This window comes from Neofelis nebulosa, chromosome 16, assembly GCF_028018385.1.
Source record: "Neofelis nebulosa isolate mNeoNeb1 chromosome 16, mNeoNeb1.pri, whole genome shotgun sequence".
Taxonomy (NCBI): domain Eukaryota; kingdom Metazoa; phylum Chordata; class Mammalia; order Carnivora; family Felidae; genus Neofelis; species Neofelis nebulosa.
In genome coordinates, this window is record NC_080797.1 from 48,490,870 (window position 1) to 48,506,197 (window position 15,328).

At 35.5% G+C, this 15,328-nt stretch overlaps 1 protein-coding gene and 1 long non-coding RNA gene across 5 annotated transcripts in view; one reads left to right on the forward strand and one right to left on the reverse strand.

Annotated features, from left to right (window-relative positions):
* Positions 1 to 15,328, reverse strand: part of LOC131498073 (uncharacterized) — a 72,039-nt gene that overhangs the window by 49,612 nt on the left and 7,099 nt on the right. The gene's annotated exons all lie outside the window — the stretch shown is intronic.
* The window catches only part of CLTC (clathrin heavy chain), a 66,246-nt gene that overhangs the window by 46,656 nt on the left and 4,262 nt on the right, over positions 1 to 15,328 (forward strand). Inside the window, exons 15-31 of one of the 2 annotated variants that reach the window (XM_058704917.1) lie at positions 825 to 950; positions 1,589 to 1,731; positions 3,524 to 3,758; positions 4,438 to 4,560; positions 5,527 to 5,672; positions 6,127 to 6,310; positions 6,512 to 6,704; positions 7,175 to 7,332; positions 7,536 to 7,700; positions 7,821 to 7,928; positions 8,011 to 8,178; positions 8,532 to 8,681; positions 8,768 to 8,899; positions 9,014 to 9,124; positions 10,042 to 10,212; positions 11,056 to 11,277; positions 12,516 to 12,536. In XM_058704917.1, coding sequence (XP_058560900.1) covers positions 825 to 950; positions 1,589 to 1,731; positions 3,524 to 3,758; positions 4,438 to 4,560; positions 5,527 to 5,672; positions 6,127 to 6,310; positions 6,512 to 6,704; positions 7,175 to 7,332; positions 7,536 to 7,700; positions 7,821 to 7,928; positions 8,011 to 8,178; positions 8,532 to 8,681; positions 8,768 to 8,899; positions 9,014 to 9,124; positions 10,042 to 10,212; positions 11,056 to 11,277; positions 12,516 to 12,536 — 2,556 coding nt within the window. The remainder of the gene's footprint in view (positions 1 to 824; positions 951 to 1,588; positions 1,732 to 3,523; positions 3,759 to 4,437; positions 4,561 to 5,526; positions 5,673 to 6,126; positions 6,311 to 6,511; positions 6,705 to 7,174; positions 7,333 to 7,535; positions 7,701 to 7,820; positions 7,929 to 8,010; positions 8,179 to 8,531; positions 8,682 to 8,767; positions 8,900 to 9,013; positions 9,125 to 10,041; positions 10,213 to 11,055; positions 11,278 to 12,515; positions 12,537 to 15,328) is intronic. The other variant, XM_058704918.1, reaches the window with a different exon arrangement.

The window sequence follows — 15,328 nt, forward strand, 5'->3', positions numbered from 1 at the left end:
AGTTACTTATAATTGGATGAGTGATATGTGCTAAACTTAGGAACCATTTTTTTGTAACATTGCAAATGTTCTTAGTGGCTGTCCATTGGGGAAAGTCCTATCCTGCTTAGTTCTCCTTGCTTAGTAGACTGTCATAGAGGAATCATTTATTGAGGAATGTTTTACTTTGTATAAATGAATTCCTGATGGAAACTGTTGTTTTTTGTGCTGTACCTTATGTCTGTGGAATGTAACAGGACATGTATCAGGTAAATGCCCAGTGTAGGTCTTATCTACCTGTCTGTAACATCTGTGTAAATCTGTAAGTAGGATTATAGCTTGGTATTTGTAATGGTAAAAGCAACTGGTAATTTAAAGATGTCTTTTCTTTATGTGCTTTTTTCTTTTTTTAACCTTTTTCTTATCACAGCAGCATGTGGTATATTCGTGGCTGTCACCATTATGCTGCTCCTTGTAGGCTTTATCGTAATAGTGTTAGGGGCTAGCCATATAGATTGGAATTTGGGAGGGGTAAAAAATCACTAGTTTGAAACAACTATGAGCCATTTTTGCCATTTTGACAATGTGACTGTAATTCTTAAATCAACACTCAATTCAGTTGAAATGTTACTGTTAAAGTCCCCAGTGTGATGATTTTCTATCCTGAATGCCACTGGTGGCTCACAAATCTTAATTTGTTACTTTTTTTTGGTAAATGGTATATGTGGAAAGGACCTTTATGTGAGCCTCTCCCACCAGCGTAGAACAGATTCCCCTATTTTACATAGATTCGATAGCTCACAGAAGGAGACAATTACGGCTTTTTTTTGTTGTTCTTTTTTCAGGAAGCGAAGCTAACAGATCAGTTACCACTTATCATTGTGTGTGATCGGTTTGACTTTGTTCATGATTTGGTGCTCTATTTATATAGAAATAATCTTCAAAAGTATATAGAGATATACGTACAGAAGGTAAGTAATACTTAAAAGTACCATATTGTAGATTGTACTTCTCACACTATGGAAATCTTCATATCTTTTTGAAACTCTGTACATAATGGGAGTGGTCTGCTACAGTGGCTTTCAACTTTTTTTTTCCCCTTCAGAAAAAGGGGAATCCTTATTTAGATTAGAATTTTACATTCAGGTATAAGTTTGTAAACCAGAACAAGCTGCTGTAGATGAAAAGTTGGGTGACACCTACACACAACTTACTTGGTGACCTAACCCCTGAGGTGTTCATGTGGAAGCCATAGACTTTTAAAGCACAGTAAAACCATCTTAAATACTGATCTTAGAAACTTTACCTTCTAACTCCAGAAATCGAAAGGCAGTTCTGCTGTAATGGAGGCCTTTAAATTAGTCTTCTGTACACATTCTGTGACTGTAGCTTCTTTGGACTTACTTAATTTATGTGGAGCGATGCTGAGGTAATTATTTAACCAAGCCACACTTCCTGCTAACTTTTCCTGTCTACTTGCAAATTTAAACTCTCGGTTTATTACTGAATTTTAAACTGAGCTAAAAAGGGGAAATGAGTTTAATTTTTTTAAAACTTCTTTATGCTTTCTTTGCTTATTAAAGATAACGACATTTTTTTTTAACCATAGGTGAATCCGAGTCGACTTCCTGTGGTTATTGGAGGATTGCTTGATGTTGATTGCTCTGAAGATGTCATTAAAAATTTGATTCTTGTTGTAAGAGGTCAATTCTCTACTGATGAGCTTGTAGCTGAGGTTGAAAAAAGAAACAGGTGTGGTACCATTTTGACCTATATAACTGGGATAAATCAGTCTCTCTTAGCTTGGTAATGGATAAAAATACAACCTGTCAGTTGCCTAAAAGCTGTTTAATGTGGATCATGATTCCCTGGAGACATCTAATTTAGAAGTGATAAGTTAGCTGTAGGTGCTGAAAGAAATCTGTTTTCTAAAACATTACAGCTTTGTCATATAGACATTATTTGCATGTTTTTAATTACAGCTGTGTGATTTGACTGTTTTTAATGTAAACTATGTAAAAGCCTCTTTTTACTTAGTTACAGTACCACTATTTTAGTAACTGATTCTTCTCTGATTAATTTTTCTCAAGTATAATGAGAGAAAAGGGTCCCTGCATAACTCTGGGGTTAAACTGATTTTTAATTTGAACCTTAATGTGATAATATGAATTCTGAATTTCCAATAGAGGAAATTTCTAAAATTTTTTTCTAAAAATTTATTGTACCATGAAGTCTTTTTTTTTAGCTGGGACATTTTGATGAACTAGTATGTTTAGAAAGTGTGGATAGAGTAAATGAGATTGACGGGTTGGTATAATAGTGGGAAATTACTCTGGCTTTGAAAGATAACGAGAAACCCTATGGGATTTAATTTTAACCGGGGTTGGTATAGGTGTCCTAATAATGGTATTCATAGAATTTATATTTGAATATTACAAACATAGAAAAATTCTGTACTTAAGTACAATGGAGATCTAGAATACTGATTTTAAAAGCTTGAGCCTAATTTGAACTGATTATAGGTCATAACAATTTAATATTTAGAAGGAGGTTTCAGTTGACTCTTAAATCTTAATACCTGAAAACAATCTTGTTTGTTGTGTATTCTAAGTCAGTAGCCAGATAGAGCTAGACAATTTGGTCTTTAAGTTACAAGTTATATTGTGATAAACTAGATTCACACCTGAGTCACTAGTCTAAATGTGCCTTAGCTAATCTATATTCTTTCGATTGCCATGGCATATCTGCTTGGATTGCATGTGTTTATAGGATCTTGAATTTTTGCCTTAATACAAAAGTTGTGTCTTTACCCTAATGGGAGTGTATTCAAAATAACTACATGAATTTGGTAGCCAAAATATGGCCTACTGTTTTTCCTCTGGGTGCTTGTAATACTTAACCATGGTCAAAAGAGTGTTAGTCATCAGGACCATTGAAACATAAGCTACAATGTAGTGAAACCATGATCCTTGGTGGAGTGATCATATGACTGGCAGTATTATTAAACCTAGAGTTGTTTTTTTTTTTTTTTTTTCTTTTTAAACCTAGAGTTTGTAATGCTACCAGATTTTTTCCCATTGTGTATTTAGGGTACTGACCCCTGTGGCTATAGGTAATGTCTGTTAATTGTGTTAAAATTATAAGAAACCTTAGGTAATCTGGGCTTTTTTCTCATACCACATACTCTTCTTCCAAATATCTAGATATTTTGTCCAGTATAAAAAAGTACAACATGAATCTGTGAATCTCTTCTTTCTATATTCTATCTAGATACTGTGGCAGGTAGGTCTTGGAGACTCTAAGGCTATCTTCTGTGTAATGGTCAAATCATTTAATCATCTCTGAAACTTAATTTCCCAGTTGGTAATGGAATTTTTGAGAATTCAAAATCATTTATGGGAAAACATTATATACTATATAAGGTACTTCTGTATTTAGCATGTCAAGAGTTGTGTGTGTTTTGTTTTGTTTTTTTATAATACAGCATGTGTGGTTTTGTGTGTGTGTGTGTGTGTATGTGTGTGTGTGTTTTTTTTAATACTAGATTGAAACTGCTTCTGCCTTGGCTAGAGGCCAGAATTCATGAGGGCTGTGAGGAGCCTGCTACTCACAACGCATTAGCCAAAATCTACATAGACAGTAATAACAACCCAGAGAGATTTCTTCGTGAAAATCCTTATTATGACAGTCGTGTTGTTGGAAAGTATTGTGAGAAGAGAGATCCACATTTGGCTTGTGTTGCTTATGAACGTGGCCAGTGTGATCTGGAACTTATTAATGTGAGTACTAATAGCTGAATGTGTACAGAGAGAAGGCTGCATTTTTTAAAACCTGTTGCATAATGTTAAATTAGTGAATTTTGAGTTTAACAGTGGCTTTAGGTAATACAGAGCATTTCTTGTAGATGAGTGCTTTTTTAAAAAACTTTATTTGACAATAATTGTGATTTTAAAGTGGCCAAAATAACAAATTAAGTCTATCTTCACTTATTAACATTTTAATCCAGTAGTTTTCTCACTGTGTTTTATACATTGTCTCATACATAAATATACATACGCACCATACATATGTATATGTGTGCACATAGGAGAGTAAGTTGCATACCTCTTCAGTGTATAATCCTAAGAGTAAGGAATTCTGTTTCATAACCACACTGTAGATACCAACTTTAGTTATTTTGACACTGATAGAATACTTTAATACCTGTTTTAGTCTAGTTTTGTCATTGACCCAGTCAGTGACATTTTATAACATTTTTTTCCTTTTAGTATAGGATTACATATTGAATTTTAATTACAACTTGGTTGTGACTTATTCAGGTTTATATGTAAAAGTAATGGATTTTTTCCCAATGAAACAATAAAAAGCGTGTATTTATATAAAGGAAATAACTTTAAAGTAGTCAATAAGAAGTCTTTACTTTTTACCTTGAAACTAACCTGTTAATATCTTACTTAGGTTTGCAATGAGAATTCCCTCTTCAAAAGTCTTTCCCGCTATTTGGTACGCCGAAAGGATCCAGAATTATGGGGTAGTGTGCTGCTGGAAAGTAATCCTTACAGGAGACCCCTTATTGACCAGGTAAAATTGGCAAATGTATTCAAGGTTCTTTTTTTTAAATGTTTGTTTATTTTTTGAGAGAGAGTGCATGCAAGTGAGGGAAGGGGCAGAGAGAAGAGGGAGAGAGAAATCCCAAGCAGGTTCAACACTTGTCAGCAGAGTCTGATGAGGGGCTGGAACTTGCAAACTGTGAAGTCATGACTTGAGCTGAAACCACGAGTCAGGACACTTACCAACTGAACCATCCAGGCACCCCTTAAATCTCATCTTTTTAACTACAAATAAAACCTTTCCTGTTATCGTATACCCGTATGTACTTAAATGAATCATATTTTACTATAAGAGAAGGCAGTAAAAAAGAATGAAATAAAATTATACTAATACATATACATATGTATATATATATACATATATATATATATATATAAATTTACACACATTGTAAATTGAAAACATTTTTTAAAACCATGAAAAATTTTTTTAAAAAGTAAAAATTGAATGTTGTTATAATGGTTCTTAAATTCTCCTGGTTGAAGTATAAATATGGAAGAGAATAAATCAAAAACTGTTAATTCTTCATTCCTCTCCTAGGAAGCATTTCTAAGGAAAACTCCCATGTTAGATACAAAGCTTCCTATTAAAGAATTTGGGAGCCATATAACTATCAAAAAATGTAGGAATTAGTTTGTATTGCCACATCTATGTAGTCGAATCATATGTAGTCATTAAAGTGATAATGAGGAGTGGTTATTGTGGATAATGTTTTAATCAGGAAAAAAAGATAGAAATTAGGTAATTAGGGTGATTTTTTTCAGAAGAATGGGTATATGGGTATATGTGGATGATATGGGTATATGTGTATTTGTGTAGAAAACACCTTTGTGTGGTAAATGTAAAGGTATTTTTCCTATACCAGATTATTCTCATTCGATAATGTCTTCATAATCACCTTGATTTTTAGTACTTAACTCTATATGTATTCTATAGGTTGTACAGACAGCCTTGTCTGAAACTCAGGACCCTGAAGAAGTGTCAGTAACTGTCAAGGCTTTTATGACTGCAGACCTTCCTAATGAACTCATTGAACTGCTGGAGAAAATTGTCCTTGATAACTCTGTATTCAGTGAACACAGGTATGCTATAAGAAGGGTCCATTGGCTCTTTATATTCAGTCTTTATTTTTTTTTTTTTTAATGTATTTTGAGAGAGAGTGAGAGAAAGCGAGCAGGGGAGGGGCAGAGAGAGAGGGAGAGAGAGAATCCCAAGCAGGCTCTACACCATCAGCATGGGGCATGAGGAGGAGCTTGAACTTGCTAATCGTGAGGTCATGATCTGATGCTTAACCAGCTGAGCCACCTAGGCACCCCCCTCTTATATTCAGTCTTAAATTGTGGCTTTTCAGTTTTAAGAAGGAACAAAAAGACAAAGACTAGAGAATGTTGTCTGAATTATTACTCTTCTCATACACTCCTCATCCTGCCATTGAGGGAAAAAAAAAAAAAAAACTCTTCATAGCTGTAGTGTTTATTCTTTATGACTAATAAGCTTTTGAAATAATACATCCAAAAATTTTTTTTTCCTTAAAAGGAATTTGCAAAACCTCCTCATCCTCACTGCAATCAAGGCTGACCGTACACGTGTTATGGAGTATATTAACCGCCTGGATAATTATGATGCCCCAGATATTGCCAATATCGCAATCTGCAATGAGTTGTTTGAAGAAGCATTTGCCATTTTCCGGAAATTTGATGTCAATACTTCAGCAGTGCAGGTAGGTCTTCAGATTGCCTAAGTTGATTTACTGAAGGTACTGCCTTCTCTTGATTATTGTATGCTATACAAGCCTGTTAGGCCTGGCATAATTGATGGCTTGGGCAATAGAAAAAGCAATAAAATCCTAACCATTTACATGTAATTGCTGTGTGGCCAGATTCATTCTACTGTAACCCTAATTCAGAAATTGGTTGCCTAGGTCTTGATTGAACATATTGGAAACTTGGACCGGGCATATGAGTTTGCTGAACGCTGCAATGAACCAGCGGTCTGGAGTCAGCTTGCGAAAGCCCAGTTGCAGAAAGGAATGGTGAAAGAAGCCATTGATTCTTACATCAAAGCGGATGATCCTTCATCCTACATGGAAGTTGTTCAGGCTGCCAACACCAGTGGTATGACTTCTTTTATGTGTTTATAACCTCAGAAATTGAACTGAAGCTACGATTAGCCCTTAGGCTATTAGGACATCGGTCTGTTCTGAATTTATATAGGAGTTAGATATTGCACAGTTACTTGTGAAGACATTTAGCACTCCATCTTAGTCCACATACAGCAAGGCTGCATTTTGTGAACTTACAAAGTCCATAGGGAAGATTAAAATTCTCATAAAATTCTGATTGAATTCTAATCTTACAACTTTAAGGAAAAGGATAATTAATAAAGGGGGAATTCAGCTGTTAAGTTGGTCAGTGATAATACAGAAACAGAACAGGAATTTTGCCATTTTAGATGCATTTCATTGTTTAGATTTGTTATTTTCTATATTGGTTCCTTAAAAAGAAAATTAACAATAATTTTCATTTACTTGAGTGAAAAATGTTAGGATATTAGTGTTTGGATTTATTTTCTTCTTTATACCTAGGAAACTGGGAAGAACTAGTGAAGTACTTGCAGATGGCCCGAAAGAAGGCTCGTGAATCCTATGTGGAGACAGAATTGATATTTGCACTGGCTAAAACAAACCGCCTTGCAGAGTTGGAAGAGTTCATCAATGGGCCAAATAATGCTCATATCCAACAAGTGGGTTTCCTGTTCAGATTTTTTCAAAGTGTAGAAGTCAACTGTTAAGCAACTTTTTATTAGTAGGATCAACCCATCACAACTGATGATTCCAAAGGAAATACAGTGTTTATCAGTATTAAATTGAATTGTGACTTTGGAATGAGGATTGAGTTTAGGCCTACCAAAAATGGATTGTGTTTATTTGCGTTTGTTTGTTTCAGGTTGGTGATCGTTGTTATGATGAAAAGATGTATGATGCTGCTAAATTACTGTACAACAATGTCTCCAATTTTGGACGCTTGGCATCTACCCTCGTTCACCTGGGTGAATATCAGGCAGCTGTTGATGGAGCTAGGAAAGCTAATAGTACTCGAACATGGAAAGAGGTAATCTCAATACCAGTTTGAATGAAGAATTCAGATGTTTAGAAATCTCTTTAAACTGATTAATTGAATTAACCAGCCATGTTTACATTTGAGTTTATGTAGTTGAAATTTTTGTTATAGGTCTGCTTCGCCTGTGTAGATGGCAAGGAGTTCCGTCTAGCTCAAATGTGTGGGCTTCATATTGTAGTACATGCAGATGAATTGGAGGAACTTATCAACTACTATCAGGTAATGAACAAGAGTCTTTTATTAGTTGAGATCTATTGCCACAGATAGTCTTAAACTTTAATCACGTATTTCCCTTATTCAGGACCGAGGATACTTTGAAGAACTGATAACCATGTTGGAAGCAGCACTGGGACTTGAGCGAGCTCATATGGGAATGTTTACCGAATTAGCTATTCTATATTCTAAATTTAAGCCACAGAAAATGAGGGAGCATCTGGAGCTGTTCTGGTCCAGAGTGAATATTCCTAAGGTAATCAGCCTTTTAACATTGTGAGGTGGCTCTGTAGCTATAACTGAAACTTTAATGGGTTGCCTGGGTGGCTCAGTCGATTAAGCGTCCCAACTCTTCGTTTCGGCTCATGTCATGATCTCATGGTTTGTGCGTTTAGGCCCACTTCAGGCTCTGCACTGACAGTGTGGAGCTTGCTTAGGATTCTCTCTCCCTTTCTCTACCCCTCACCCATTTGCAACATGTGCACATGTGTGCATGCTCTCTCTTTCTCTCAAATAAACTTTCCTTCCTCTGTTTTTTTCTTTTTCTTTTTTAAGCTTTAGCTAGAATTACAGACCCATATCTAAAGCAATTAAATCTCTCTTACATAGGTGCTTAGAGCTGCAGAACAAGCTCATCTCTGGGCAGAATTGGTGTTTTTGTATGACAAGTATGAAGAGTATGATAATGCCATAATTACTATGATGAACCATCCAACTGATGCATGGAAAGAAGGGCAGTTCAAAGATATTATTACCAAGGTGTGTATCTTCTTCAGAAGATACAAGCTTCAAAAGGAGCTCATTAGTAAATAACTCAACTTCTATGTGGACTTTTCCCACTTTAGGTTGCCAATGTGGAACTATACTACAGAGCAATACAGTTCTACCTAGAATTCAAGCCTCTGTTGTTAAATGATTTGCTGATGGTGCTGTCTCCACGGTTGGATCATACTCGTGCTGTCAATTATTTCAGCAAGGTAATTTTAAAAACTTCAAAACCTCATAGTAGGGAGCTAAGACTTACATCGGTAACTTTTGTCTGTGGAACTTTAAGGATGTATTATGTTTGTAAAACACTCTTTATTTTAAAGGTTAAACAGCTACCACTGGTGAAACCATATTTGCGTTCAGTTCAAAACCACAACAACAAGTCTGTGAATGAATCACTGAACAACCTCTTTATTACCGAAGAAGATTATCAGGTAAAACTTTTAGTTTTTGCATATATTCTCAAAATTCAGGTTATAATTGGGTTGTTGGTATGTTTTTGAGTAAAACCCATTATCCCTTAGGTTTGTAAACAGTAGGTACTTGTATGCCTCGGATCTAACTTAGTGGTGTTTTCAGGATCAATAAATCTGACTTTTAAGTGCAAAGTTTGCAGAATTTTGCTTAGATCTTGTCTTGGTTAATGCTTTAGAAAAAATGTTATGGTTACTTCATCCCTAAACATCTTGATTGTAGGCAGGGTTCAAAGAGTTTTGGATTTTTTTAACTAGTCTATAAAACTGATTTGGTATTAAGTGTATTTATTCACTGCTTTTCTTGCCCTGTAGCGTATTAGTATCTGTCTTTTAACAAACTTGCCTTTGTGAAGAATTTTGCAAAAACAAAATTACAGTTAAGGTTAAGCTAGTTGCCTTTTTTCTTTCTCTTATTACCAACAAATGATGGGTTCAGATCCCATGCTTAGCTATATGACTAACTACCATGTCACGTTGTATCAGAAGTTTCTCTGAAACATAAAATCTTACCCTCCAAATTACAAATCCTGCCATTTTCATAACTATTCAAAGTTTTGATACTGAAAACCTTGGAGAAAAGTACAGAAATTTTGTAGTACCTTTGAAGATTTTTGTTATACAGTCAGATTGAAGAACGTTGATAGTTGTTCAGCTTACAACTTTCTGGTTTGATGCTTGAATCTAGGCTGTCATATTACAATGCTCATTGGTCAAGTTGTATTCTACACATACACATCATACAGCATATTGATCACATCATATACAGTCAGTCATATACAGTAGTGACTCCTTGATCAAGAATCATGGAATAAATTTTAAACTAAAATGAAACTGATTTGGCATTGGATGGCTTTTTTTTTTTTCTTTTTTTTAAGGCTCTGCGAACATCTATAGATGCTTATGACAACTTTGACAATATCTCACTTGCTCAGCGTTTGGAAAAACATGAACTCATTGAGTTCAGAAGAATTGCTGCTTATCTCTTCAAAGGCAACAACCGCTGGAAACAGAGTGTAGAGCTGTGCAAGAAAGACAGCCTGTACAAGGTGGGAATGTTGGTGGGGGCGGGCCTATTAAGTCAAGTACTAGATGACCTGTTGTAACCCTATAATGGTGTATTAGAAGTGATTACAGGGGCACCTGGGAGGCCCAGTTGGTTAAGTCTCTGACTCATGGTTTCAGTTTAGGTGATGTTTTGACTGAGTTTGAGCCCTGTGTCCAGCTGTGAGCAGAGCCTGCTTGGGATTCTGTCTCTCTCTCTCCCTCTCTTTCTGCCCCTCTCACGCTCGCTTGTACTTGCTCTCTGTCAAAGTAAATAAATTTAGAAGAAATTAAAAGAGAAGTGATTATGGTCTATATAAGTATTAGTCTTGCAAATGTGAGAATTGTCTTTAAGCCCCCATTTAAGGGAGGTGGTAATTAAGTCAATTTCTTGATTCTAGTGGTCATCTTATGTTCTGTCAAGCCTCTCTCTGTTTTTTTTTTTTTTTTTTTTTTTAATTTTTTTTTTTCAACGTTTTTTATTTTATTTTTGGGACAGAGAGAGACATAGCATGAACGGGGGTGGGGCAGAGAGAGAGGGAGACACAGAATCAGAAACAGGCTCCAGGCTCCGAGCCATCAGCCCAGAGCCTGACGCGGGGCTCGAACTCACGGACCGCGAGATCGTGACCTGGCTGAAGTCGGACGCTTAACCGACTGCGCCACCCAGGCGCCCCTAGCCTCTCTCTGTTTAAAAAAAGATTGTTCACCCTATTTTTTTCTTTTCTTTCAACAAATCTTCAATTTAAATGATATAACTGGGATCCCCCACCCCCCATTGTATAATTGGTTTGCCATTTCAGCATATTTGAATTTAATGTTTCACCATCATCCTTTCCTTTGAATAGGATGCAATGCAGTATGCCTCTGAATCTAAAGATACTGAATTGGCTGAAGAACTCCTACAGTGGTTTTTGCAGGAAGAAAAAAGAGAGTGCTTTGGAGCTTGTCTTTTTACCTGTTATGATCTTTTAAGGCCAGATGTTGTCCTTGAAACTGCATGGAGGCACAATATCATGGATTTTGCCATGCCCTATTTCATCCAGGTCATGAAGGAATACTTGACAAAGGTAATGGCGCCTCTGTGTGTATTCAGAACTACTTACCTTGAGGATATGTAAAATTCCACATGCAGGTCTATTTTTTTCAAATTTTCTTTGTCTAGTGGAAGTAAGTCATTTGATTGTCATAAAATATTCTCCAGAAATTTTTGATGTCTGACAAGTGACATTGAATGGAAAAGGGAACTCAAACATGTCAGTATGTTTACCCTCCATGTATTTCTGAGGGTGAATAGTATTACTTCTATATTGTATGTTTGTTTTTTTTAACATCTGATAACAAAATTTTTTTTTTTTCCTGAAAATAACATCTTCCTCAAATCCGTTCTTGTGACTTAGATGTCCGTAACTTAGTAGTATAGATTCCCTTTTTTTTGGTTGCTTCTTGACTTTAATATGTATGCCTGTTTCTTTTTGGGAAGCAAAATCTTTATTCTTAACATCCTGTTAATTTTCTCAATATTTTGATAGTTTAACCCCTAATTTAAAAAAATCATAGGAGTTTAACATATTACCTAAAAGTGCATTAAACAAGCTGTGGTTATAATCATTTTATTAAATTCACTCCTCTTAGTGTCCCTTTTTGATATCATAATATTTTTTACTCACTAGATCCTCAACAGTTACTAGCTCTTTACTGTAGAACATTAAAAAAAAAAAAAAAATGGTCCTAAAGGATCCATTTGTCAAAGCAAAAACATGCTTATTAAATTCGGAGTTTCCCATCTGATCTCTTCAGCATGCCGGAGTAAAGGGGGAAAAACAAAGCACTACTAATGGCCCCCAGTATGAATATTTCTTTAGGCTACCATCTAGTAGATACCATTGTGTCCAGTTATAATTTTTTAAGAATTAACATTTTTGGTATAAAAACTGCTTGAAACCCAGTGTAAGAAAACAGTTGCCTTATATTAGCTATAGATGAGAATAGCTTCTTTTTGTATGCATAATGCCAACTTATGAGACCTGGCTCTAAGCTGCTGTTAACCGAAATGCTGTAAGTTTTACTAGTGATTATGCTGCTTTCTTTCACACTGACTCTAGCACAAATTCTTCTGCAATAAGCTCTGAAGTTTAAAAAAAAGTTCTAAATTTTGCTTCCAGTATGCCCTTTATTTTCACTTTTCTCATGCCTTTTTTAGTGGTTAGATGTTTCTCCCCTAAACCTTTGTTGCTGATTCTACCTTTTTATGCTCAATATGGAATTTGATTTTTTTCTAAGCTGCACCTTCTGAATTCCTTTGCAGGTTGATGCAATAAAGGAAAAGGTGAAAGTTGATTCTTTTCCATCTTTAAGTCTGGAGGACTAAGTCTAAGGAATTTGCATGATTTTTTTCCTTCCTTTTCTACGCTGCTGCTGCTTTTTCCCCCCAATAAATTTTCACTAAAGCCTCTGCAAGTCCCTTGAAACATAACTATAATAGAGCTGTAGGACATTAGTAGATGTTTGCTACTAATCGGCTAATAGGCTTTAGGAAGGGCAGGAGGCTAATCAGTAGTTGGTTCACAGTCTCTCTTAAATGTATTATTGAAAACTGAGCATGGTGAGTTTCCATATTAATTTCCAAAGTTTCAGGAAATTTCTCTTCCCTGTCAGGGTATCTGGACCATAATAGGATTTTCTTAATACTCTAAATAAATTTAAGCAGCCTCTGGTTTTATTTTGTGAGCTTGCCTGACAGTTGTTGAATTTATATATGTATATATATGCCCTAAAAGGCTTTTGGGGTTTTTTTTTTTTTTTGGTATTGAAGGACTGTGATCCAGTTTCTGATCTCTTGATTCTTACTAATTTTTTGCTGAAAGTAGATACAAGAGATACTAGCTGCTTCCGAAGAGACTTTCCTCATGTTTCTCCAGGTGTCCAGTTCTTATGGTGCTAGTCCGTTTTCAAGAGGAAACAAAACTTTTTTAATCACGAGAGTAGCTTGCTGTAATTGTTGCTAAGCAACACGGAATATTTCTGTATTTAATGAAGCAATATTAACTTCTTCCTGTAATAAGGGACACCTCTGAAGATACCTAAAATTTGCTTTCATTCATCTGTTGGCTTGTCCAAGGTCAAATTTAGGCACCTCTTGGTTGCTGCTTCCTTCATTGGCTTGTCTCCATCCCAATATAAATGAAACAAACTTACGTCCGTTATCAAATTGTTGTAGTAAAAGGGTGGGAAGGTAAAGGAGAGTTGAAACAAATTTAAAAGATTTTGGGTGGGGGACAATGCCTTGAAATTATGTTGAACCAAACTGGAATCACCATTGGAACTTAGGGCAAACCTGAGTAAAATGCATTGTGTGTGAGGCCCTTCAGCAGCTAGTAAGCAAGGCAGTTAGAAAGCGTGTGTGTGAAAAACAGGTAATTGAACTGCAGTGTTATGCATTGTTTTAAATCAAGCATGTACAACAGTCATTGCAATTACATCATACTACTTTTGAAACTCTTAAAGCATTGCTGTGGGCTGTGTGTGTTTCTTGAGAGCCTGTATAGCAACAGTCATCTTCAGATCTCACTTCTTGCTTCAGTACTTTTGCCTTTTTTTCATGCACACATACACCAGAATAACTGACTGCATGTTAACTTTTCCTCTGCAGCATATTGCAGTCTTTGTGGAAAAGCCTTTTACATTATAGTGAATTTTTAATAGTACAGATGGAACTGATCTCAGTGACACGCTTTACCTGTAATTTTTCTTTTTATCCCTGTAATTTTTTTTTTATCCAAGGATCAGAAACTTTTGTTACAGCTCTTAACAAAAGCTTGTGTTCATAAAAGCCTTCTCTGCTTTTCTTTTTTGAGCAGTCTAAATTGTGTCAGTGGAAACAAAAATTGGATGTTGCTGTGCCAGAGGCTGTCCCATATTAATAGAAAAATAAAATTTTTTTGCTTAGTTTGATGCTATTCCTTCAGAGGTCTTTTTTTTCTTTTTTTGCCCTCTGCCCAACCTGCCTATGTGCATGCATGGGCATTGTGATACTGCTAGCTCTTCTTCGAAGTCTTTGGTGTACTTCTGTAACAGGACTTCTTTCTTCAACATCTGACTCAACTTCACCTCTAACATTTAGGTTTAAACACGTGTTCACTTTAGATTCTTGTCCTTGAAAGTCTGGAAATGTATTTTGCAGTGGTGGGGTTTTTTGCTGTTTCATTTTTCTTCTAATAACTTGGAAGTTAAGCACACTCATCCATGTATTTTTTGGTATAACCTCTTTAGCTCACTCTTGGATACTGTTTAGTTAGCAAAACCCCTTGATGGCACAGACTGTGCTTTTAATATTCAAGTAATAATATTTAAGTTTGAATGCCAAACATTAGGTATCTCTCATGGAACTTCTCCATAGTAGTTTTTACTTTGATATTGGGCTACTTTTAACACATGAACTATTTTAGTCTATAAAAATAGGAAAACTGTAAACAAAAGCAAACCAACCCATCTTCCTAGTGTAGAAAAACTAAATTTTATCTGAAGGTATCTAGAGTCTACCTCAGCTTACATTTCTCAAATTATTCCCTAATAAACTAGAATGCATTAGACTTACATTCTATTAGATATATGTAATATTTAATATGGGACAATTAAAATATGTATAAAATACTGTCCTAACCTTAATAACCTATGTGAAGACTCAAACATACTTTTAAATACTTTCAAAGAGAAAGGAAGGGCTGTTTTAACCTTTTTAGGACCCAGTCTTTATAGTTCTTCACTGACGTCTGCATGTCTTTTTTTGTGAGGGATTTTTCACTATTTACCTTTTTGAGGAACATGCCATGAACATTCATTAAAAGATTTTCCTGTATTCTGCCTCTCATTTTGGCGCGCTCTGAAAACCACTAGGAATAGATCATGTCAGAATTTGAAGTTTTAGTTTTACTTCTAGTATAATGATAGACCAACAAATAATAAGGCTTTCACTGAGATACCAACTTTTTAAAGGTAGTTTAAAAGATAGAGTTTAAAAGGCAGGTAGAAGTTGTATAGCAGATATCCCCTAAGCCCATTGTCTTAATATCCTTTCTTCCCAATTCTTCACAGAATTATAGTACCAGATCATGTTAGTCC